Source organism: Schistocerca americana, chromosome 4 (genome assembly GCF_021461395.2).
Source record: "Schistocerca americana isolate TAMUIC-IGC-003095 chromosome 4, iqSchAmer2.1, whole genome shotgun sequence".
NCBI lineage: Eukaryota > Metazoa > Arthropoda > Insecta > Orthoptera > Acrididae > Schistocerca > Schistocerca americana.
This window is the reverse complement of record NC_060122.1, coordinates 781,914,332-781,941,540: the sequence shown is the minus strand read 5'-3', so window position 1 is coordinate 781,941,540 and position 27,209 is coordinate 781,914,332. Positions and strand designations below refer to the sequence as shown.

The 27,209-nt window shown below is 42.6% G+C and overlaps 2 protein-coding genes across 2 annotated transcripts in view; both read right to left on the bottom strand.

Moving 5' to 3' along the window:
• The window catches only part of LOC124612938 (dual specificity tyrosine-phosphorylation-regulated kinase 4), a 439,797-nt gene extending 416,903 nt beyond the window's left edge, over window positions 1-22,894 (bottom strand). The window contains exon 1 of the mRNA XM_047141439.1: window positions 22,691-22,894. Within this exon, the coding sequence (XP_046997395.1) occupies window positions 22,691-22,828 (138 nt within the window). The 5' untranslated portion in view covers window positions 22,829-22,894. The remainder of the gene's footprint in view (window positions 1-22,690) is intronic.
• Window positions 22,895-22,971: 77 nt separating this feature from the next.
• On the bottom strand, window positions 22,972-23,533 carry LOC124613798. Its single transcript, XM_047142521.1, has 2 exons — window positions 23,068-23,533; window positions 22,972-22,985 (listed from the first exon to the last, which is right to left on the bottom strand). The coding sequence occupies exons 1-2, from the start codon at window positions 23,531-23,533 to the stop codon at window positions 22,972-22,974; spliced, it is 480 nt and encodes a 159-aa protein (XP_046998477.1).
• Window positions 23,534-27,209: the final 3,676 nt, after the last annotated feature.

Here is a 27,209-nt window from a genome sequence, read left to right as displayed (position 1 = left end):
AGTCCCATAGTGCTCAGAGCCATTTGAACCAGCCACTGAAGAGACGAACTTTCCGCTCTTCTGTACAACAATACAGGCAAAAATGCTAGAATGTCATACTAGGGCATTGGCGCAGAATGCAAGGAAATGAAGTTTATAAATAAGTCACGTGACTGTTATGGTTCGGTATCGACAACATATGCAGTACGCTATGCTTACCCCATAGATATTTCTACATCTACATCTACATCTACAGACGTGCACCCCAAGCTGACGGTTCCTTGTTCCAGTACTAGTCACTTCCTTTCCTGCGCTACTGGTAAACAGATCGAGGGGAAAACGGCTGCCTCTACTCCTCCTAATTTGTCTAACCTTCGTGGCCCTCAGACCGAAAGTGCTTTGGCGTTAGTAGAATCGTTGTGCAGCTAACTTCGACCTCCAGTTCTCTAAATTTTCTCAATATTGTTCGTCGAAAAGAACGTCGCCTTCTGTCCAGGTTCTCTCATTCGAGATCACGAAGAATTTCCGTAGTAATCGCGTGTCGATCGAACGTACCGGCAGCAAGTCTAGCAGACACCTCTGAGTTGCTTCGTTGTCTTCCTTTAATCCGACCTGTTGGCGTTCCCAAACACTCTAGCAGTACTGAAGAATTGGTCGCACTGGCGTTCTTTACAGATAAACCACATTTCCCTAAAATTCTCCCAATAAACCGGAGTCGAGCATTCGCTCTCCCTACTACCTTCTGCTGTTATGACGTGAAGCAGTGTTCCCGGCAGACGTAAACCCCTGTCGCGCGTGTCATCCCGCGCGCACGTCAGTTCCGTATGCCGGAGGCGCAACATGCTGCCAGGGAGGGCGTAACGCTACGTCAGGGGGCTGTTGGTAGCGGTCGCGCCTCCCCGAGGTAATCAGCCGGAGTGGCGGCTGGGACTGCGGGCCTCGGCAGGACAGCTGCGGCCGCGGCTAAACTGCTCGCTTCCTGCCGCGCTCTAAACCAACTCCACTGACCTCTTTCCCGGCAGCACGCCTTTTGCCTCTTTTAGTGGTTCGCAAACAATGCCGCAACGAGCGGTACAGTAATCTTGTGACCTACTTTGCCTGTCCACGGAATGCCCTGTTTGTACGTCTCTAGCGCTTTATTTGGCAGTGTTGCCAGAAACCACGGGTACTTTGGAGAAATGAAAACATTTCCTGATCCTATTTTGGGCATCATGAGGGTATAATACGTGCAGATGTCATGAGGTCGCAAAATTGAAGCCGACGTCAGCCATTTTAGTTGCCCCAAACATTACCTTCCCGAGCTTTGATTTCGTGGAGTCATGAAAGCCTTTTTGTCAAAATACCAGTTTGTGTCATTTACAGATGTACTAATCGTTCTGATTATGATCTAAGGTGTAAAATAAGCACATTTCATTCGTAAGCAGACTAGCTGAAGCGATTTTTTTCTTTTATACAGGGTGTTACAAAAAGGTACGGCCAAACTTTCAGAAAACATTCCTCACACACAAAGAAAGGAAATATGTTATGTGGACATGTGTCCGGAAACGCTTACCTTCCATGTTAGAGCTCATTTTATTACTTCTCTTCAAATCACATTAATCGTGGAATGGAAACACATAGCAACAGAACGTACCAGCGTGACTTCAAACACTTTGTTACAGGAAATGTTCAAAATGTCCTCCGTTAGCGAGGATACATGCGTCCACCCTCCGTCGCATGGAATCCCTGATGCGCTTATGCAGCCCTGGAGAATGGCGTATTGTATCACAGCCGTCCACAATACGAGCACGAAGAGTCTCTACATTTGGTACCGGAGTTGCGTAGACAAGAGCTTTCAAGTGCTCCCATAAATGAAAGTCAAGAGGGTTGAGGTCAGAAGAGCGTGGAGGCCATGGAATAAGTCCGCTTCTACCAATTCATCGGTCACCGAATCTGTTGTTGAGAAGCGTACGAACACTTCGACTGAAATCTAGAGCAATGAGTCGCATGTCAACACGAGCACCGAAGTCAACATTACCTTCCTTCAATTGGGCCAACTGGCGGTGAATCGAGGAAGTGCAGTACATACTGACGAAACTAAATTGAGCTCTAACATGGAAATTAAGCGTTTCCGGACACATGTCCACATAACATCTTTTCTTTATTTGTGTGTGAGTAATGTTTCCTAAAAGTTTGGCCGTACCTTTTTGTAACAACCTGTATATAGTTCAAATGGCTCTGAGCACTATGGGACTTAACATCTGAGGTCATCAGTCCCCTAGAACTTAGAACTACTTAAACCTAACTAACCTAAGGACATCACACACATCCATGCCCGAGGCAGGATTCGAACCTGCGACCGTAGCGGTCGCGCGGTTCCAGACTGAAGAGACTAGAACCGCTCGGCTGCACAGGCCGGCTCTTTTATATACATGAAATCTTGGTTGCGCTGTTTACCTTTACTGTAGTAGTTTTGTTTCTGTCATTTGACTGTATATTTCCTACCAATCCTGCTCGAAAAGCTCTCTGGGTGAGTGCTGTGACAAGTGTAAGACGTGTATACTTCTATTGTCTATTGTCAAACCACAATTTATGAAAGATGTTTATATTTTATTAATAGGATTAAGTTGCAATAATTAATATTTGTCATTTTGGAAATAATTGTGGTAGCAGGGAATGTCTGCCCCAAAGTATTGTTGGCGGGAGGGACTGCACACTGATATAATTTTAAAAAGGGCGGTAGAGACCGCGTGTGGATACACTTTAAGAAAGAGCGGGAAAGATCGCGCATTGATACATTTTGTAATGGTAGCAGGGACTGTCTGCACCAGAAAGCATTGTTGGCGGGAGAGACCGTACTTTAGCATTCGTAAGAAGTCAGTAGTAAGCGAGATGTGAAGCGAGTCGGTAGCAGGTCTGAAGCGAGAGGTTGAAAGGAGCGGTGTGCCTGCCAGCCACCAGCTATGATTTACAAGAGATTATATACGGATGTACAGAGACATCAGCTAACTATTACCATAAGAAGAACTAATAATATTGAATTATTTTTTGAGAAACTCAGGACTATTGAAGGTATGTTTGCGCAATGCTAGTTGTAAGATTATTGTAAAAAGTAAGTCCCATTTGAACGTTTGTAAAATCATTTCATTACCAGCAGTAAATATTTGAAGAAACGTTTTCAGAATATAATTAATTTTTGCCAGCAATGTTGCATTACTGATTATAATCCATCCCCAAAACCATCAACGTAAAACTCTGCAGAATTTTATTGTTGTCAAGAAAAAGTTTAACTATGAATTACGTAGCTTCAGTCAAATTAATTAAAGAATAACGTCAGCTTTGGTAATAAATACAGCCACTTATTATGACAGCCCACCAGCAACTAATAGAGTATAGTAAACCAGAGTAACTATATTCATGTCGCAGTTCGATGTAGCAGTCAGATGGCGATCCGGTAACAGTAAAAAAGGTAAGAAACGGTTTTGGGTTATTGCAGGTAACGACTGAGAGTCACAATGACGACACATTATATGTTTCGCCGAAATAATCAGCAAATCACTTTTAATAAGCAGCATTTAAATTTGTAGGCGAAGGTTGCACTTATTATTATTGAGAAAGAGAGTTAATTTCAAAGGGAAGATTTCATTTGTTATTATTAAGCAAGAGACAGAAATCCTAAGGAAGGGTTTCATAGGTTATTGTAGAAGGGAAGGTTGCGTAACAAAAGAGAGATAGAGGAGACGGGAAGGTTTCAGCAGGAGACTGGAAACCTACCAAACATAGTAAAACATGTTCCCAGCATTTTCGGAAAGATAACATAGACCAATCATGTTTCGTCAGCCCTCATTAACGAAAGCAGCCTTTTCACATCACATACTTCTCTACGTGTTCATTCGAAAACTATAACAAAAGAAGTTGCACTGACGAGGTCTAACGAATCTTATTACTGGATGAAATATGCATTTAAAACCCGAAAAACGTCTGCAAATTGCTTCCAGCCGCTATGATACTCGCGGTAGTACTGCAGTGTTTGCTATTCAAAACAGCTGGTGCGTGCACGCTACAGAAATTGACAACAAGAAGCTATCGCAAACAGCAGTACGCTAATGTTTTGAGGCCTTTGAACGTGGTGGTACCTGCTTCAGAGCAGCCTACAGATTAAATGTGGAGCTCCATCTGCCCTTATTACTCCTCCGTGCTTGGCAGTAATGCGTTCAGAGAGATATAATATAATAATTATATCTCCATGGATACATACAAGCATAATTTACTCTGTGTGATCCAAAGATATTTAGTGCTCATAGTTGCAAAACTGGTCAGCGACAAGCTTGCGAGAAGAACCACATACAGAATAAGAAGTGACAGCGCTGATTTAGAAGAATTAATCGTGTAGTGTCGGATAATTTGTCTAGTTCGTCGAATAATGATCTATCTATTAGCCAGGGCAATAAAAAAAATCCTCCATAGTGTACCAGTTGATAAAACAAAACATTTCTTCAAGCTCAACAATAGGTTTATCTGTTACGTTAGTGCTACCGACGAATCATTGTAGTACTTCGAGTAGTTACTGTGCAAGGTCGCATTACTGCCAAGTATTATATGGAATTTTGGTTGGTCAGACCCATTCCATTGTATGATGTTTGTTCCCCAGTGGTGAAGCTGTGTATCAAGATGACATGGCCTCTCTTAACACACACCTCGCACTGTCCGGAACTGGTTTTGCGAGCACGAGGATGAATTGTAGTATCTCTTCTGTCCGCCACAATCACTACATCTCAATATTATTGAGCGTTTGTGGTCTACTTTGCAGAGAAATGTGTGTGATCTCTAACTGTCTCCTTCGTCTTTACCTGAACTGGCCACTATTTTGCAGAAAGACTAGTACAGTATTGAATTGAAAACCATACAGGACCAGTATTTATTCATTCCGCTATAACTGGAAGCCGTTTCGAATGTCACCTGTTTTCCCACACTGTATTACTCCAAGTAAAGTGTTGTGTTTTTGGCGTCTCCGTATTTTTCTCTGACCACTGTATAATCTTACATTAAAGTTTCACCAGAATGAATCAAGTATTAAAGTTGGAAACTGTGTATCTCTCGAGGCATCTTAACTCATGGCAGGTAAATTACCCAGTCTATATTCATCCAATATTTGAGAATGAGAACCCTTAGCAATTTCAAATTTTTTTCCAAACTTTTTCTTGCTGACAATGCCGAGAAAATAATGAAAGGAGAAAAGATTATTGATTACTAATTCGCGCTGGTCAAGCATCAGGCACGACGTTCTAATTTCTTACTTCTTTGCTACTAACTCTATTCATAACATATTTTGAGACAGTATCCACATATGCAATTCAGCTATCTGAAAAATTGTATAGTTATACAACACATAGTTGAGCAGATACGATGGCAAACGTTGACATGCGTGATAACATTAGCTATTCTTGAAGTGGAGCACAAATTACTCAGACTATACCGATCCAGTGTTTGATAATGAGAGCGGATATATTTAACATAGTAACTCATTTGTGAAGTAATCAGACGTTTGGAGCTGTTTTATACGTGGAAACTACAGATTAGTCTAACACAACAGAATATCTGGTAGTCTGAAATTGACATCAATGACGGAACAGTTATACGACACGCAAAAACATCTAAATATCTAGGAGCATATATTGACAAAATCGTATTGGGTAATATGGAAGTAAAATATAGAATACAAGAAAGCAGAATTGTAAAATGGTGTATGAATCAATGATTTTATCTTGGAACTCTTCCATTTGGTACGTGTTTGCAAAGAAAAACAGTAATTTCAGAAACTGAGTCCGCCTTGATGCGAAACACCTTGTTATTCGTTTGTTTCTTTATTCTCCCAAACTAGTTTCGGCGACAAATATCACCACCATCAGTGGGGTTTTTAATCTAAAACATGCAGAAAATAGCATGGTTACACAAACACAGTAGCACATTATTACATTTTTTTCTTACCATTCGTCTTTTGAAATATAGTATACTATGGATACTTTCATACTACCTTATTTATTGTATGTTACAGCTTGTTTTGAGCAATTATTGTCGCTGTTTGCGACATATTTCTGTTCGCTTTTTTCTGTTGCCCTTTTTTTTCAGATGACATGATGTTCGCTAAGTATGAATTCTTTTCGGTGGGACAAGGACATTTCTAACATCAATAAGAAACCAATGGGTGGGCTAATGTTAGAACTGTCCTACGCTATGGACCAGAACTATGGATTTTAAATGCTGGCCTCAAAAGAATAGTGATAGCTTTGGAAACGCGTCCTTTACGAAGTAGCGCCAGAATATCAAGAATAGCAAAAATAACAAATGGTGAGGTGGAACGACGGCAAATGAAACAGCGACAGACGCAACTGAAAGAAAATAAATAATGTGGAATGGCCTTTGTTGACGGTGACAGATCATAGGTTCAAAATGTTCAAATGTGTGTGAAATCTTATGGGACTTAACTGCTAAGGTCATCAGTCCCTAAGCTTACACACAACCTAAATTATCCTAAGGACGAACACACACACACACACACACATGCCCGAGGAAGGACTCGAACCTCCGTCGGGACCAGCCGCACAGTCCATGACTGCATCGCCTTAGACCGCTCGGAGATCATAGGTGGCCAGGGAAAATTTTGGACGGAAACCACCTAGCAGACGTAACCGCGTAATACCATAACGTTCTTGGAAAGACATCATCAACGAAAGAACGGAGCAAGCCCTGAATATTGAGTATTGGCAGAAGATAACAGGAATATAGCAAAATGTTGTTATTACTTGATATTTTTATTAATCAACGCTGTAATAATAATAATAATATCAGTAATAATAATAATTGTTCGATTGTTTAAAGTATCGGCTGGGAGAGGTTGCTGTCGTCTTAGTATCCGTCCTATCTGTTATTTTTGCTGAACTTGGGGAGTGTGTGCATTAATTGTTCTCGTTGCTGTTGACAATCCGAAGCTTTCCCTGGCATTGGATTACTTCCTCGAGGTCCGGTAGCTGAGTGATAGCCGGCACGGTAGCTCAGCGTATTCGGTCAGAGGGTTTAGCTACCCTATGTAATAAAAAAAAAACTGAGTTAATGGATCAACAACGAACTTAAACGGATGTCTTACGACGTCCGCCCCGAGCAGATGCAACGAACAAAAGTGAACAAAATGAGATAAAAAAAAAAAGTGGTCAGCGCGACGGCCTGTCAATCCTAAGGGCCCGGGTCCGATTCCCGGCTGGGTCGGAGATTTTCTCCGCTCAGGGACTGGGTGTTGTGTTGTCCTAATCATCATCATTTCATCCCCATCGACGCGCAAGTCGCCGAAGTGGCGTCAAGAAAGACTTTCACCAGGCGAGCGGTCTACCCGACGGGAGGCCCTCGCCACACGCCATTATTATTTCCTCGAGCGCATATTTCTGTTCCAAGGCTGTCGTATTTCGGCTTCTCCGCCAGGTCCTTCAGTTTGTGCGCCCATTTTGGAACCGCCCTGTGTAGTCATCCCACAAGCAGTGCTGCTGCTGCTCGCACCACAGTGACCCCCGCCCCTGACAAGTTATAGGTGGGGAAGCAGGTGTGTATCGCGCTGCAGGCGGCTGGAGAGACTTGTTGCGCTGAGTCAGCAGCGAGCAGCGCGCTGCGCGCCTGTCTGCCCTCTGCCACCGCCGGAAGCGCCTCCCGGCTGCCTGCACGTGGCCGACCGACATGCGGCCGGCGGACCGACACGTGGCTCTGCCGGCTAGCATTCATCTCACGCTAGGTGAGGAGAACCCCACGTCATAATAACGTAACGCTACCTCACCGTGACGTAAATAACCTAAATCGACTGAATGAGTACGTATATCGATCTTTGCAGTTGTACCGATAACGTCAAAGCTAAATGTAAATACATGTGTACAAACGAAGTGGCAGGAGTTGTGTGACATGCTCATCCCAGCTGAATGATTTGTTAAATGTAATCCCAACAATTTGCGATGTTATTGTGTATTTCATGAACATAATTAATGTCTGAGCGAAGGAGCCATAACGAAATAAAGAAAAAAAGCTTGTCATTCTTTTTAAATCCGACGAATCGTGCATAAATCGTGTGGGCAGAAAAGTGAAGTAATTAATTATTAAGCTGCAATCCAAAGAATGTGGGATGTTATTGTGTGTTTCGTGAACGTAACGAATATCTGAATGAAGGAATCATAACCATAACGAAAGTTAAAAAAGTATCTAGTCATGTTTTCAATCCGATTAATATTGAATAAATCATGTGGATAAAAACGTGAAATAGGAAGAAATTAGTGTTTCGTATTTTTATAAAATCCAATGAATTGTACGAGGGCTGTCCAGAAAGTAAGTTACGATCGGTCGCGAAATGAAAACGACTATGAAAATCCGATAAAGCTTTGCAAATATGTGTTGGGCAGTGTCTCTAGTATAACTCTAGGTAGAATTATGTTGCTCTTTTCATTCCTGAGCTCTTAGTGAGCGCGTAAAGATGTTATAGAAAATAGTGTCTCCCGCCAAGTACGAGGGCCTGGTGAGAATTTTCCCCTGAAGCTATTCAACCAACATTACATAACTGTGGTGCGGTTTCTTCTTCAAAACAATTCTCAGCCTCATTCTGCAGGGGCAATGAAGATGTTCCTGCATCGTTTCAATTTGAAATGTTTGGTTACCCACAATACAGCCCGTAATTGTCTCCCACTGAGTTTCATCTCTGCTCAAACGAACCGCTGGCTATGAAGACAACAGTTTGGCACAGACAACGAGCTTTAGGCCAGCGTAGAGAATTGGCGGAAAGCACTGGCGGCTGCCTTCTATGATGAGGGTATTGGAAAGTTGGTACAACGCTACGACGAATGTCTGAGTCAGAACGGCGACTACATAGAGAAGTAGCTGAAAGGTGTAGCTAACTGGTACAAATGAAACATTTCTGATTTTCACTGTGATTTTCATTTCGCGATCAATCGTAACTTACTTTCTGGACAGCCCTCGTGCATAATTCACGTAGGCAGAAACGTTAAACTGAGAAATTGAAGTGCTTCTGAAGATAATTCCGAATGTTGCTAGAAACATTGAACCATCTAGTTCCATTTAATTTTGCCTTCGTGTTGTAAATCAACTAAGAAAGATAGTGAAATCTTTCAGACTATCTTCATGGATCTGCTCGAAAGTTCTCTCATCTCCGTTAAGAGCCCATGTTCAGAACGACGTACACGCTAGCAACAACGGACAATAGGACAATGAAAGCACATAAACAAATAACAATGCAGATTCAAGACGCAGACAACAGTCGATATATATAGAATGCACACAACAGTCGATAGGACAACTCGTGAAACCCATGATGACGCGTGCCTACGTCACTATGGCGTAGGGCTCTCCTCACCTAGCGTCAGATGACTGCTACTAGGCTCTGCCTACCCACGGGAACAGAGCTCCAAACACGCTTCTGACCGAAACATTGTTTCCGACCAAGCTCGCAACACCTTTCAAACTTGTTCGTGTCTCCTTTCGCACTAGCGATTATCATCTCCCAGTATTAGCACCGTCTACGACGCTCAACCTGACGGCAACCATTACACACTGTGTTTCCCAACGATGTGCTACGATATATCCAGCGAAGAGGATGTGCTACTGCGTTACTAGCACCCCGGGTCACGTAATATTCATAATTAATTGTGGCCATACTGGATACGTTTGGGGTTTAGTTTAACATAACGCAGCGCGTTTAGAGCATGTTCTGCCCATCTTCAGGCGTTTATGCATACAGAAAATTACTTAAAAATAAACTGTCCTAAATTAATGTTGACATAGAACGTTTTGCTTATTGTTCGCTGCTGGAGGGGCTGTTTGGGTATTAACACTAAAATTAAAGATACAGCCACCCTTTGAAAATCGAAGATAACCTCGAAATTTTCCAACAAACAGGAAAATGTAAAAGAACGGATATTATGGAAGAAACGGAAATTTTTATTTATACAACAAAATATGGAGTTCTTAATGGGACAACTGAATTCGAAAACTGAAAGTCCTTCAGTAGTCTTAAGCCAGTTCCCAGGCAAATGACGCGAAACAAACGATCGCCGCATTGTCAGTTATCGTGAATATCGCTGTAAAATGCGATAATCGACACTCATCCACGCTACAAGGCCGCCATATTGTATTAACTGTACCAACGTCTACAGGTAGATAGAAAAATTTCTGCAGTGAATTATGTCAAAAGTAAATAGTACAAAGAGCAAAGTTACACAACATGTCCGCCATTATACCAAGGATGAAATAAGATGCTTTGGGACGCCAGTATCGTAAGCGCACAACTGAGATCCAGAAACGTGTATCACACGACTTCCGCAACATAATACCTGGCGCAAAACTACCTGCATCCCACAAAAGCTGTCGTGGTGTCAATTGTAATAAACAACGAGACACAGCTCCAAATAAACAAAAAAACATCACTGGACATCACCTTCTAGCCAATCACTGCCCTTCCCTCTCACTCCAAATATCAAAATGTGTGTGTGTGAAATCTTATGGGACTTAACTGCTAAGGTCATCAGTCCCTAAGCATACACACTACTTAACCTAAATTATCCTGAGGACAAATACACACACCCACGCCCGAGGGAGGACTCGAACCTCCGCCGGGACCTCACTCCAAATATCCAGCCCCACCAGCAACTAATAGTAAACAAATGTTAATACAGTTTAAGACAATTTATTTTTAAGTAACAATTTACTGTATGAATAAAAGTCTGAAGATGGACAGAACGTGTTCGAAACGCGTTGCGTTATGTTAAATTAAACATCAGGTAAATAAAAGTAGCATAAAATACCAATATACAACGTAACATTCAGCCTGCCTGTTATTACGGAGAAACAGGCAGTTACATGAATAGTTTTTCCGTCGTTTCATTTGTGACGCTACGAAGTCAGTTGACCTACACGTCTCACGGAAGTGGTAACACGGTTTTTTCTGTGAAGCGTTTTGTGCAAGGTTTGTTGCCTATTTGCAGAAGTCGGCTCAGACGAAGCGCTGCAAGACGAATGTGTTCGTTTCATAACCAACTGTGGGTGAAGGTTTGCTATGATTTCTCCAGAGCAATTTTTCCTCGAGTATTCAATCGATGAGCGCAGATTACCTCGCGTAACTCTACGAACGAAGTTCATTCCTACTATAGGGATACTTCTTACAATTATATGCGGAATAAATAAATGAAATCAATGAAATATATCACTTATAACAATTTCTCAGGAATTTCAAAGTACACTGTATTGTGCTGAAAACTTTCTGATAAGTTGTTGGATTTATGTATTTGCATTGTTTACACAATCGTCTTCCTTCATGCCGCGTATTTGCTCTCTGCTCTGCAGCTCGTCTTATATGGATTATGGGGATAAAAAGACCTCCATGTGCGGATATATCATTTGAAATCTTTCAAGTTCTTTGATTATCATCAATTACTGCCCAAATCAATAGACAATAAACAATAAACAATAGTTGATTATCAGATACGGATTGGTTTTGGCTACCACGTCCTATAGAGAATTGGACACTACAGCAGTTTCAGTAATTTGTTTCCCGTTCTGCTCTTTTATGGTTGTTAACCGCTTCCCAGTAAGGTCGTAGTGACTCTCTGATTCCTGCTTGTTAGGCTCTAGCAACAGTACCAATAAATAATAAAAAAGATTTCTTACGTCATTTGAGTAATGACTCAAATACTCGGCAGTACAAGCAGACAGAGGCAGAATAGTCGTCTTTGTTGGACGAACAAAGTATAGCAGACGTCCTGGGAATGACATTTTACGAGAGATGAATCTGGAAGACCACGCTGCTCTTCTGCTAGAAGAAGAGCGTATAACGTAACAGATTTTGGTTACCAGGATTTTGTGGACTTCAAAGCACTCTCACAGAAAATAGAATCAAACTATAACAGAACATCAAACAATGAAATGATCGAATAAAATGACATGAAAGAACTCAAAAGTGCAAAAGAGTGACCCAGGCACTCCTTTTGTGAAAACCATATACGAGCAAAAGGAATATGCGCACATCACCGTCAACAGTACCAGGACAAAACAACTCAACATCTCTGAAATGCTGTGCGTTGCAGCTTACAAGAATAAAATGGACTTTTTTGCTATAAAGAAAGCTCATGTTGAGTCCCTTCCCCCTCTGAAATGTATCCCTGCATCCCATAAACCCATTTATGATACTGTGTCTTCGTAAACTGTGTTCCTTAAATTATAAGTGGTTCAAATGGCTCTGAGCACTATGGGACTTAACATCTGAGGCCATCAGTCCCCTAGAACTTAGAACTTCGTAAACTTAACTAACCGAAGGACATCACACACATCCATGCCCGAGGCAGGATTCGAACCTGCGACCGTAGCGGTGGCGCGGTTCCAGACTGAAGCGCCTAGAACCGATCGGCCACACCGGCCAGCCCTTAAATTATAGCTAATTGTTGTTCATTGTTAAATTGTATCATTTTCATAAATTATAATTTTGTATTTTTCTGATGAAACAGTTTCAACTTGTTTTTCATTTTGTATTGTAACTTGACTGATTTTGTCTGATCGAGATTCGAATGTCTTACTACAGTAATTTTAAACAAATACAAATTATCTGAGGTAGAAAAGTGGCAAAAGTATTATACGACCGATGATAACAAAAACAAGAAAGTTTTTAGAAAAGCAAGAGAAATGACACAACTCAAAGAACTACTTAATGAGTACCTCATAACACCTCACTTTCGACGTGACCAGAACTTCATGTCCATACTACTGTATAGAATATAATGAAATTTACTGCCAAAAATAGTTATTTGAAAGTTAAACTATTTCAATATAAGTTTTATAGACTTCTTGAAGTCGATTTTTCTCAAGTATTACATTTTTGAGTTGTGTCACTATTCTTGTCAAGGTTCAATATCTGTTATTCAAAGACAAAATAGCTAAGTTAACACAGAAATGCTAAAGCTACAATTTCGTGTGCTGTTCGCCTGACGGAGTCGCTATTAAGAGATGTTGGGAGGAAGAGGCGGCCAGAAGTCAGCGTCAAGTGGTAACTACTCCTGTTATTTTCTTGTCGAACTCAGTAAAATGCTTCTCGTTGTCTGTATCGTTGGACAACACAGCCTTTTTGGGATGGAAAATTATCTTCCATGCGAAAGTACCAGAAAAAGACAGGCGTGTATTGCAACAACAAACCATTATGCCACTGAATCCACTCACAGAGCCACTCATACAGTCATGTCCACTCAGGAACATCAGTATAGGTCGAAATTTCTGTTCTCTGGCTATTAACAGCTCGTTGACCATAGCGGCACGCTTTGGAGATTAACCTACTCTTATCCAAATGTAGGGACTTCGGAAGCTTTTCGTACGCGTCGACCTCTTTTTACGTACCTGACGTGAGGTAGTTCTGTCCGCCGACGTTACATTTGTGAGATAACCGGGGTTTCAGGTGGCTTCCTACATAAGGTTGTCGTTCTTTTGGTTTCATATTTCGCATACAGTTTGTAAAAGACCAACTCCGAAGGTATTTTCTGACCTTAAGTGGTTGCAATGGACTGGGTACTGTTACTGCTCCGAGCAGCCACAAAATCACTTCAGCACGGAGGTTAGACTCTACATGCTATCAGGGACGTTTCTAACATTAGGCAAGACTACATTGTCGTACAGAACGGCGTAATTTTCCAGGGGAAGCAAAGGGCGGACAAATTAATTTAAATTAAACAGCCGAAAAAACTGAGCAAATAGGCGAGAAAATGAAAAAGAGGATACATTAAAACACCGAAATTATTTTCAAAACCATACGGAACAGTTACTTTATAAGCCTTCACTTACTTTGACGAAAATGGACACATTGCCTCTGCCTACCTCAAAACTGAAGTTCCCGCTGCTGAGTACGAAACGGAAACAAACCTGACCTTCATTCGTCTCAGTCGAGCACTGGTGCGGGGCACGTGGGCTGGCTTACGATCGTGTTGCGACTTGATATCTTACCTCCCTCAGTCCCTTTTTTGCTTTTGTCTCTGCAGATAATTTGTCAAGCGTCACTTGAATTCAGTGGTTCTGTTGTTGTTTTTTGTTCTACTACTATTTACAATGGTAATCGATCACATGGTGACAAGCTATGCTTTGTACTTCTTTTCCAACATTATCTAAAAGGAGTAAAAGGAAAGTGAAGTTCATCATACACATCAATAAAAAATGAGTTGGGGTCTGTCTCTAAGTCTGCCTCTGAGTGTCTGAGACTCGCAGTACAAGAAAATAACTACACTGTCTTTTATCAAACAAATTAGCCGCCATTTTTTTTTAATTTAACATATGCGCAAGCAATAACCCGGAAGAGAGCGTCATGAGTCTTTCATCGACAGGACATAATTATAGAAACTGCGTACCTTGTGCTTGCAAGCTGTTGTCTCAGTACAATTTAAAAATTAGTGCACACTTCTATCTCTATTCTGCTTATTGCAATTTGCTGATGGTTGTATTTACACAAGTAACATGCGAAAGGACATTTTCTGCTTTAAAGTGTGTAGACACTAGGCTCCGTGCACAGTTAGGACAAGAAACCGTGGAAGCATTTGTAATTTGAACAATGAAACGGATATTAATAACGTCGATGTTGTGTTTCATGAGAGTAGTCCCACGCCTTTACTAGTTCATTTTCTTGCCATTAAGTAAAATAAGTAATTGATCCCAAATTAGATTACACCGCTGTATTCAACTGATTCTAGTTTAAAATGTTCAGCACATTCCACCTATTTCAATTACTTTGGGAACTTTCAAAAACTGAGGACAAAAAATAAGAAAGTAAGGACATTTGATTTCCTCAATCACTTGTAAAGGAATTGAGAACTAAGCACGAAAATTGAGGACTGCCCCGGAAAATAAGGGCGGCTGGTGACCTTAGTTTAATGATTCAAAGTATTAAATGAGATTCGCATTGTTGTGTCGTTGGATGTTAGTGATGGTGGAGGGGGGCGCTATCTGGTTTACCAATGGTAGCAAAAAAAAAAAAAAAAAAAAAAAAAAAAAAAAAAAAAAAAAAAAGAGGTCGCGTCATTTTTCAATTGTCACCTAGGGCCCAAAACACCTAGAAACGGCCCTGCATGAGACTGATTATATGAAATAAGTTATGTAAATGGTTCTGCTGTTAAGAGTCCTTTATTTTACAGTCTATGTTTGCAATTAGCCAAAGCATACTGAAGATCTCTGTATATGTTACTAATCCTAAATGTTTTGGACAATAGCCAGTCAGCTATATATCTCGCTGCAGTTCACAAAGGAAGTTCAGCTATACGCAGCTGGAGCAACCACAGAGCCACCTAGCGGGCGCTGTGAGAAGCTACTGCTCCTGCGCTGTAGATGGCGGGCAGTCGCAGAATGTGAGGTCGAAGTTCCAAGCTTCGCTCCTAGAGCGCTCTCGCTGTGCTGCTGCAGCGGGCGTCGCGCTGTGGACATTGTGATACTCTCCCGCGCATCATGTATTTTGTCCATCATATATTTTGCCCATTTCACTCGACCTCGGCTGTAAGCTGTGTTTTACACGGATGTTGTGGTTAAAATACGCGAATCAAGTTTCTGTGCAAAAGAGAAGCGCTGATAGACATATCTTTTCTGTTGGTTTAGTTTCGTGGTTTATTCGTTTCATTCAATCTTGAATGTCAAATATTAAAAGAAGAACATATTTACATGAACGTGTAGCACTGTAAATTAGGATGTTTGTCAAGGTCATTGTCAGAACCAAAAGTTCAATGTTCCCAAAGGTTATCAACACTGTTAAGTACACCTGCAAAACGAGGGTGGCTTACTTCTCAGCTCTAAATCTCAGCTAGCATTTGTATTTTGATAAACGTTTGAGCCGAAAAGGCAGCGGTCGCCCCGCTAAGCCATAGGTTTTATCTGATCTGACGCTGAACTTGTTTTACCACTGATTCTTATGTAACTTAGTAACACATCTGATGATAATAATAAACGGTTCATTTTCATTTAGGCGGTTTTATACACACAAATTCATCATGGTCGCAGATTCACTTAGGGAATTTATATCCTATACCCATGAGTCAGGTCGTGTCGATCACATGGTCGTGCTTGCAACAACGAACGAGGTATCGGAACACGGTATTGGATTATTATTAATTTGACTCGCGTGTAAAGAAGTACACTTCAGACAGCATTTATTTTGTAACGCTGTTTGGTTTTCATTTCGCATTAATGTTATTTTCAGGTTTATTCTTTCACTTTCTGCTTCCCTTGAATGAAAGCCCACATACACAACGTGATCAAAGGTATCCGGACACCCTCATGTAATGCGGAATTGACCTTTAGATGTCACGAGAGATGAACCCGTCAATAGAACAGGAGGTGAGGAATATTGTGTAATCAATAGAGAAGCAGCATCAGAATACGTGAGTCAAGGGAATCTCAAGACTTCGAAGGGTACCAGTTATTGGAAGTCACCTGAGTAACAAATCCCTCAAGGACATTTCAATCCTTCTAGAGCTGCCTCTTGGTGGTCTGACTGGAAATGCGAAGGAACAACCACACCGTTAACTGCCGTCGTGTGTAGTGCCAACAATGGAGTACATGTCCGCCCCGGTAGCTGAATTGCCGGCACGGTAGCTCAGCGTGTTCGCTCAGAGAGCCGGTTGGCCTCTGTAATAAAAAACTGAGTGGAAGGATCAACCACCGAACTTGAACAGGATGTATTGCGACGTCCGCAACAACCAAACACAACGATCAAAGACGAAAAAAATGCAGAAAAAAAGGTCAGCGCGACAGAATGTCAATCCTAAGGGCACGGGTTCGATTCCCGTCTGGGAGATTTTCTCCGCTCAGGGACTTGGTATTGTGTTGTCTTAATCATCATCATTTCCTCCCCATCGACGCGCAAGTCGCCGAAGTGGCGTCAAATCGAAAAACTTGTACCCAGCGAACGGCCTACCCGGCGGTAGGCCCTAGTCACACGACATTTATTTAATGAAGTACATAGGAGTTTGTGTTAAGGTACGGCTGTTTTACGTGGTTGATATGTCTCTCCTTACTCTGCTTAGCAAAACGCTGAATACAGAATGATGTGAACACATTTTTCGGCATTGCGTCCTGCGTGCAGTAGAGGAATAGTTCGGAGACGATGATTGTTTGCATCCGCGTGGTGATGGACCCTGTCATAAAGCACCGTGTGTGAGACACTGGTTTGTGGTCAATAGTATTCCTGAAATTGATTGGTCTGCCCAGCGTCCCCACCTAAACCCAGTACAACACGTTTGGTATGAGTCACAGCGTCGTCGTAGCTCTACATAGCAGCGTCCAATATTTCTACGTTCTCTGGTTTCAGCTCCTAAGAAATAATGGGGTGCTGTTCCTCATCATACATCGAGACACCTCATCGAAAGGATCCCCAGCATGGTTCATAAGGGCGAAGGGTGGACACATGCCATATTAATATAACCTGATAGGTGTCGGGATACCTTTGATCACACAAGCGTACGTTGGCAAATATGGAGGCGATGCGACACTGTTTTGGACAATTTACATAACTTGAGCTACACAGGAAACGGAGGGCAAACGTTTTCGTGTCCCCTTCTCCCAGGACGGAGAAGTGTTACGCGGAGCTGTTATCTTACATCTACATTTACATGGATGCTCTGCAAATCACATTTAAGTGCCTGGCAGAGGATTCATCGTGCCACTTTCACAATTCTCTATTGTTCCAATCTCGTATAGCACACGGAGAGAATGAACACCTATATCCCTCTCTACGAGCTCTGATTTCCCTTACGTTAGCATGGTGTCGTTTCTCCCTATGTAGGTCGGTGCCAACAAAATATTTTCGCATTCGCAGGAGAAAAGCTGGTGATTGGAATTTCGTGAGAAGATTCCGCCACAACGAAAAACGCCTTTGATTTAATGATGTCCATCCCAAATCCTGTATCATTTCAGTGACACCCTCTCCCCTATTTCGCGATCATACAAAACGTGCCGCCCTTCTTTGAACTTTTTCGATGTACTCCGTCAGTCCTATGGTAAGGCTCCCACACCGCGCAGCAGTATTCACCGCGCAGCAGTATTCTAAAAGAGGACGGACAAACGTAGCGTCTCCTTAGTAGATATGTTACATTTTCTAAGCTTCCTGCCAATAAAACGTAGTCTTTGGTTAGCCTTCCCCACAACATTTTCTATGTGTTCCTTCCAATTTAAGTTGCTCGTAATTGTAATTCCTAGGTATTTACTTGAATTTACGGCCTTTAGATTTAACTGATTTATCGCGTAACCGAAGTTTAACGGATTGCTTTTAGCAGTCATGTGGATGACTTCACACTTCTCGTTATTTTGGATCAATTGCCAATTTTCGCACAATACATATATCTTTTCTAAATCGTTTTTCAATTTGTTTTGATCTTCTGATGACTTTATTAGTCGATAAACGACAGCGTCATCTGCAAACAACCTAGGACGGCTGCCAGATTGTGTCTCAAATCGTTTGTATGGATAATGACCAGCAAAGAGCATTTAACACTACCTTGGGGAACGCCAGAAATCACTTCTGCTTTACTCGATGACTTTCCGTCAATTAATACGAACTGTGACGTCTCTGCCAGGAAACCACGAATCCAGTCATATAACTGAGACGATATTCCATAAGCATGCAATTTCACTACAAGCCGCTTGAGGGGTACAGTGTCAAAAGCCTTCCGGAAATACAGAAATACGGAATCAGTATGTAATCTCTTGTCACTTTCATCACATGCATACTCGTATCTCTAGAGAAAAAGCAGCTGTCTCATAACGAGCCTGTGAATACAATTCACTCTTACAGTTATTTCTTCCAAGACGTCTGCGAAGCTGGCCGCTCACAGATGAAACAATATTAAGTGCTAAGTTTTTGTATGGAACCCGTGAAAAAGTAACTGTTAATGTTACACTACCACTAGAGCATGTCGCCAGATACACTAATGAAACTGAATTTTCAACTCTTATTCAGTAGCTTGATCGGATGTATCAGCTGTCTTCGTATATCTAAATGACCCGTGTCTTGCCAGCCAAAGCATCCACAATTAATAACGAAGTTTACTCACTGAACGTTTCTTTTAATTTTTGCAGGCTCTATCAGAGCTCTACAACTCCATCAAAAACAACTGCAAAAGTAAGACATGATGTAGCTATTTTGTCAAAAATTGAGATTGCGAGTCAGCAGCTGTGGAAGAACAGAGGTTAATTCGAACAAATAATAATAATAAAAAGCAGCGACCGGCCACTTTTCGTAATCCTATTGGTTAAAAACGAATAGCACCGTTACTGGTTCGGTTGTTGCGAAGTTTTCTTGGCGTGAAACTATGCGCCATATAACACTGTTGACTATTATTGAAGATATTCCTATTCCTCTGAACGAAGATTCACTGTTGCGGCCACGTGGTTATAAATCTGGCAACATCGTGCTAACTAGTGTGGACTGCCGGTTGGCTCCTACCACTTGACATTCTGCAGAAACGTAAATCACACAGTTAATTTACTCTAGTTAGCTGAAGCGCTATCACAGTGGTCGAGAGGTCAACGAGATCACTGGGCCAAACATCGCCCCGCCGACCAATGTCAGACACAGCCCAAATGATCTGCATCACTTAAAGTGCTTGTTATTGGAATACAGCTGTATCCGTACGAGAATATCTGCCAAACAGATTATGGAGATTAACGACATGTATAAGAATCTTGTAGCAGTCAACACAAGGAACGTGGTCGAACAAAAATGGAAGCACAAAGACTGATCAGTCATAAAGGAAAAGGGGCTCAGTTCACATCTGCTATCTCAAGTGTAGGCAGAGTAAACAGGAAACTGTGGTGTCACCGCCAGACACCACACTTGCTAGGTGGTAGCCTTTAAATCGGCCGCGGTCCATTAGTATACGCCGGACCCGCGTGTCGCCACTGTCAGTGATTGCAGACCGAGCGCCACCACACGGCAGGTCTAGAGAGACGTACTAGCACTCGCCCCAGTTGTACAGCTGACGTTCATAGCAATGGTTCACTGACAAATACGCTCTCATTTGCCGAGACGATAGTTAGCATAGCCTTCAGCTACATTTGCTACGACCTAGCAAGGCGCCATAGCATTTGATAATTTATCTTAAAGCTTGTACAGTAACGAGAGATGTTCGACAATTGTGGATTAAAGTTAAGTATTATATCAACTACGTACTTTATTTGCAATTCTCAAGATATTGTCCTGTTCCAGACCTCACACCAGTCAGCGTGTAATTAAACGCGTGCATTTCGGCCTCCTCTAGCAAAACAGTGTTGGCGCTTCTGCCAACACTACGGAAACTCCCAAGAAATTTCAAACTCCGTGCAATTCAGCCAGCAACCTGACCCAGGTGCGTCACCTGTGGCCATGTAGACAGCGACGAACATGGTTTCATGAATAAAAATTCGAGGGAGTTGTGGGATTTCATGAAACAGAAACTTGAAATGATAGGCTGAAACACTCCAGAAAGCATAACATCTGTTAATATTCTCATTCGTGATGAGGAACCGAATTCTAGGATCAAAAGAAACGCGACAGGATACATGACGTTCCTTCTTTTAAAAAGAGAAGAAAATATAGAATAAAATTTAGTAGGATATTTATTGGCCCGTCTCCATTCGTGCAGACTCAAAAAGTATAAAGAGATCTTCGTAGTTTTTTTTTTTTTTTTTTTTTTTTTTTTTTTTTTTTTTTTTTTTTTTGCCGGACAATATTCTTTAACTTAACAGGTGCATGGATGATATCACAGTACTGTAAATTTGGTGACAACACAGAAGTTCTAGTTTTAATTTTAATTATATTTGCCTTATATTTTGTCATTTCATTCCCTCCACTTCATTTTAAATATATTTCTCTTGATCAAGAAGATTTAATCTAACACAAATCACCGCACCTCCGTTGCCAAAGAAGAAGACATAAGGAGTCTTAGTTAAATTCACGATAAAAAGAAAGTTTAACAACCACATATGGTTTAGTCCAATGACGGAAGATGCCACAGTCTTTATCAATAGCAGACGATGCTTCACTATTTCAGTTACTCTTGTTTACCACAGTTAATTTGGTTACGTCAGTTAATTTGGCAGAAAATGACGTCTATGTTAATTCACTTTCCATTATAGGTACTATATTTAAGTTCATACGAGGAAAGCTTCGTTTATATATTTACATTTTCATTCGTTGGCCGACATTACCACGACCCAAATGTATCTTCACGCGGAAATATACAGTTACTTTGATCATCCCCTGTTTCATGAATCGATGTGGCAGAAGACGCTGATTATATTTAATTACATTACTTTTTTATAAGAAGAAATTTTAATTTAGTTAAATCGCACTACCTCATAGTGAATAAGATTCGATAACAGTATTTTGAACACAATACTCGGGTATAAAATTAGAAAAGGAAAAAATATATAAATAAATAGGCAAATGGTCAGCTTTGCTGGTTGTATACGTGGACATGCACGGCTGTATCGCTGGCGATTACCTCAATTATTTTCTACGGCGGTTAGTTTTCCAATGTAGTCTACGCAGCCTTGTGGTATACGAGGGTCAGTAGCGATACTGAAAGGTAATCCGCCAAAAGAGGAGTCAAATAGAAAGGCTTACACAAGTCTGGTAGCTAAACGACACTTACCTTCAACTAGAGATGCTCTCTATCAACTCTACGGTCCGGTAGTTTTCGCACAGAACATAAAAGGCGTACTAGATGTCAGCATTACCGATAGTATTGGTAGGGAAAAAAACACAATTTACTGTGTGTGAGACAAATTATGAGGTGACGATGGCTCTTCATTTTTTGTTTGTTTGTTTGTCCTTACAAAATATAAACAGCATTTTATGAGCAACAAAAATTAGTTGATCAAGTAATTTCAGGTCTTTTACGTAAAAGCATAACAATTACTTTTGAAGCAAGTACAGATTAAGTTCTCAAATATAAAATAAATATATGTAATTATTGTTGTTATTTTGAACTCAAGTTCATCTTGATTAAAATCAGGAGTTTCAAGTTATAAGTGTAAAAGTTCTTTAGGATGACACAAAAATATGTTTTATATAAGTTCTGCGAAGAACTAAAACAATGGCTGATATGCTTTCGTTTCGCGTTTTTTTAAAACATTATTTTTAAGAAATTGCGATTTCTAGCGCTGTATGATGAATGTGTATATTTTTTATGTTTTTAGTACAACATCTCTCTTTGGCACGCTACAAATCAACAATTTTCGAATAAAACCTGAATTAAACAACGGCAGTTTAAATATTGTTGTAAGTAGTATTTATTTTTAAGTAACAGACAGGTGGTTTATTATATAGTTTGCGCGACCCTCTTTACAGACGTTAACTGCTTCCAGCTTCTAGAGCGTATACGCAAACAAAGCGACGGAAATGAGGCAACGCCCGATTGGTATGCAACACACTTAGCATACAGGTAACGCAATGTCGATCTTAACTGACCATCGTTCCAAGGGAATCTACTATAGTCTACACTTACTTGCTATAGTCTACAGTAGTTTCACCACTCCACCTACAACTATAGTTACACCGAGACTGGTGGAAGGAGAACTTCTTCTTAAGGCGGCTACAAACTTATAATTTCAGTTTATCGATATCGCGTTGACGCGCAGCGATGACGTGTTAGTAGTGAGCGTTTGTGGTCGATGTTAGTAGCGAGGCGAGTGGCGTCTGTACCGTGTCGTAGCGGCGGCAGGAGCAGTCGCGGCACGCGAGCAGCCGCAGCGGGGGCGGCGGGGGCGGTACGGGCGGCGGCACGGGCGACGACAGCTCGAGCGAGTCTGAGGAGCTGGTGTTGGAGGCGTGCTGGCGCATGGCGCCGCGGGCCGGCCGCAGGAAGTCGTCCAGCAGGTAGAAGGACTGCGACTGCGACTGCGCTGTGGCGGGCGGCGCCGGGGGCGGCGGCACCGCCGGGGCGGCGGCGGCGGCGGGGGCGGGCGCCTGCTGCTGGAGGCGCATCAGCGCGCCCAGGCTGCGCCAGCGCCGGCCGCCGCCCCCCGAGGCGGAGGCGGAGGCGGCGGCGGGCGCGTCGGGCGGCGGCTGGTGGTCCTTGCGGTGGCGGCGCCACCAGGCGGGCGGCGACAGCAGGCTGGCGCTCTTGCGCACCGCGGCGGCGGCGGCCGGGGGCGGCTCGTCGTCCTCCTCCTCGAGCAGCGGCGGCGCCCGGCGCGTCACGAAGCCGTAGTCCGTGTCTGCGGCGGCGGCGGCCGACGGCAGCGTGGCGGTGCGCGCGCGGTGCGGCCCGCGGCCTCCCACGCCCGCCCCCGCGGCCGCGCCGGCGCCGACGCCGCCCCTCGGCAGACACGAGAAGGACGCCGAGTGGCGCAGCCCGGCGGCCGCGGTCGGCGGCGCCCCCAGCGCAGGACGCCGGCCCAGCTGCGAACCCAGCCGGCCGAGCCGTGCTCGCTCACCACAGCCCACCTGCCTCTCACCCCACCTCCGTTCCTCGCACCTCTGCGCATCTACCGATCTGACCACCCGCGCAATAGCAGAAGCAGGCCTCGGCCTTACAAGTGTCATTACAAACGTTGCCCGAGTACCACATTAACAATGAGACTATCTATATTTACACATTTCCCACAGGCTCACACGATCTCCGCAACTTTTACCTACTCAATACTTGAAATCCACAGATGGGAGCAGACACGATTTTCTCTTCCGCACGGCTCACAATTCGTCAGTAAGCCACAATCTAGGACTGTTCAATGTCAAGTTAATGAGTACTATTACATATTATATATATATATATATATATATATATATATATATATATATATATATATATATATATATATATATAAAGCAGAGAGTATGTAAGTGTTTGTTTGCAGCTCGTTGTCTTGCGGTACCGTTCTCGCTTCCCGCGCTCGGGGTCCTGAGTTTGATTCCCGGCGATGTCAGGGATTTTTCCTGCCTCGCTGGGTGTTGTGTCGTCTTCATCATCATTATTCATCCCCATTACGGTCGGAGGAAGGCAACAGCAAACCACTTCCACTAGGTCCTTGCATATTACAGCGGTGCGGGTCTCCCGCATCATCCCCTACGCTCCTCGTAGTATGGCACATCATCATTTATGTTTGGCATTTCTTCCCCTACGCTCCTTGGAGTATGGGACCTTATCATCATCATTTAAGTTTGGGATCTCTTCCCAACCCTCCGGATCGATTTCAGCCAAACTGGCACAGAAATGGCCGGCCTCGCGAGTATCAGCACTGTGGGGCCTATAGACTCCTAGCAGCAAAGATACGGGCAAAAATGTGTTTTCCCAGATTCTGGGATATGGGCTGTCCAGCGCAAAAGGCGTATGTGGGAATAGTATCAGCCTGCCAAATCAACATGCCTAAATGTCAGAGACAACAAACGGTTTTCTGAGCCCTGATGTATAAGCTGCCCTGAGAGTTGTGTTGGGGGAGTTTCGGTCTGCTTTGCATGCTGCCCTGTACATCAAGGGCAAATAAATGATTTTCGAGCACCTGATCTGTAGCTTTACCTGCATGTGGGTGTATTGTGGGACTCGTATGGCCTGTTTCGTTAAACTGTGTTCCAGGACGTATTCCGGGACGTATACATGCCAATGAGCATGGCTCCAGAAGGATTGAACATGGCGAGGGAGAGGAGGAAACGGACAGAGAGAGAGAGAGAGAGAGGGGGGGGGGGTGGAGAAAATGTATGTGGCAGTTGGAAGCTGTACAGGGGTAGGGGCAGGTGGAAAAGGAAGTGGGGGAGACAGAGATAGAAAGACAGAGAGGATGAAAGATATGGTCAAAGGCAAGGAGGAGACAGATTGGGTCAGAGGGAGGGGGTGGAGGAAATGGACAAAGAGGAGAGAGAGAGAGAGAAAGGGGGACGAGAAGACAGACAGAGGATGGAGGATGAGGTGGAAAGATAGAGGGAGGAAGAGATGAACAAACAGAAGGGGAGGAGGAAGTGTGTTCAGAATGTGAGACAAAAACATATGCGGGCACAGCCATGGGAAAAAAAGTTGATACTACATTTCAGAAACGACAGCTTATTATCTTGATTGAAATGATCCTAAACTCACTGCCCACGGGATAAGATGAGGTCCCTATAAAAATCCGGAGTTTCCAAATTGGCCACCACAGCAATGCTTCCCAACATTTCTGAAATCATTACCCATGAGTGTAATTAGATGTTAGCTAGTAGCTGCTGTCAAAACAGGCATTATTTAATGCATTCCGTTTGGTAAAGGACATTACGAAGACAGACGGAAACCATTTTGAAATTTTGGTTGATTTTCACAATTTGCGCAACCGAGAAACATTATAATGTCCAATCACTCTTGCCTGATACACAGAGAATGTGTAAATGACCTACGAACAACTCGGTTAGGGGCTGTGAACTATATCTACTCGATTGTGTAGCAGCGTTCTTACTAATGTACAGAACTCATTTTTCGGAATTCGCGTTGAATGAGGAAAATCACGCGTAGCTTAAAGTGTGCCACTGGAGATGACAGGACAACGACAGAAATGTTGCTGACACTAGAGGTTTTCTTCTAAGAGCAATGAGCCTTAACATTATGCTTCAGGTCGATATTGTTCGGAAATTTTCAAAAGCAGTCTTGGGTCATCAGTTTATCGGCTGAGCCAGTATCCCAACACAATCGTGCGTAAAATAGTCGCAGGGCTGTTGGGATAAATAATTAACGCTGTGATCTATACCTAGAGGAGACTGTGGAAACGAAAATATCTTGGATGTTAAGAGAGAAAATATTTCAGTCACTGTAAACGATAAGCATCCTTTATAGAGCATAGGTTCAATAGGTGGAAAAGAAAGGCTTGTTTTCGGCAATACCAATAGCTTACTGTAAAACATTAATGTGGAATCGCAGTTTCGTTTTGTCAATTATTTATTGATTAATTTCTGTTTGTGACCAGGGATGACAGTCACTTGTGGTACCTGCACGTCTGTGATCTCGAAAAACCCTGCATCAAAGGGGAAGGATAAACTCGTTAATAATAAAGCGCAGATTCGCCTGTTAAGGTCTGGAATGTACGAAAGCGGATTCGTCTCGAATTTAAAACCGGAACAAACAAACCAAGGAAGGCAAAATGCAGTACTGACACTTTCGTTATGTTGGCTCACTAGGCATATCGAGAGTGGCTCGAGCTAATACCTCAAACAAAACGTGTCCTTACAAGGAAGACGTCGGTCTCACGTGCAAGCTGCACAACACAGTCCAGACCGAATCTTCTTGATATGATTTGTGTTTCGTTGGGAACCACTGTCATAATTTACTTTTTGGATGAAACTGTCACCATTTCACTGTAAGTTTATTATTATTAATTTATTTCCCATTGCTGCGACTTCGGGTTTATTGTCATTATCAAGTGCAAAGGTGAAAAAAAAAGTCGTTAAATATCCGACGTGTTTTACTGAGACGTTGTCCTCGATGCATTACAGCACATATATACCCGTCGCCACCTTATACGGACTGAGTGTGAACTAAATAAAGATATTACAGCTCGGATGTACGAGTTGTAATACCTGGTTTTAGTTATCACTCATGTTTAACGACCTTTCTTCGCCTTTGCGCTTGATAACGGCTATAAAGTCGATATAGCGAAAGTGTGAAACAAATTAATAATAAAAAAATTACGGACAAATGGCGCGAATTTCACACAAAAAGCTTCTTAATTATTTCCTTTCAGGTATCTCGACCCTTTTCCAATTTTTGTGCCTTGCAGTTTCTTCTTATCTTTTTTCTTCTTCTGCTATTACTATTATCTCCTTTCCCTTCCAAATTCGTTCACCCTCTTCCCCATTTCTTTTACCCTTCCTCATTTTCTTTTATCCGTCACAAAAACGAAGCATCTCCGATGGAAGTTACCGTAACACCAAAGGAAAGAAACTACTTTAACATTATAAGTACCCCATCGCATACTGGGATCATGAAGTAAATCCAGATTTGTTCGAAATCACCGCAGTGGAACCCAGTTTGTAGAAATTAATCTCATTTCAGACTGTAGAAAGTATCTCTGTCAAAGAGTGTAAACAGCGCAATTCCAAATCAGCTATCACGTAGGTCGTGAGTAAAATCAGCACGTAAACCCCTGGGACGCAAGTGAGACGTGGGCGTCAGAGGTGCGAGGAACACTGCAGCGCCTTCCAGTGCTCTCTGCTCGTGAGAACGGAACAGAGCAGACGGTTAGTAGACCACACCTCCACCACCAGG

Excerpts from the sequence above, each read along its gene's own strand:
- LOC124613798 (XM_047142521.1), bottom strand. The coding sequence starts at position 23,533 with ATGACACTTGTAAGGCCGAGGCCTGCTTCTGCTATTGCGCGGGTGGTC.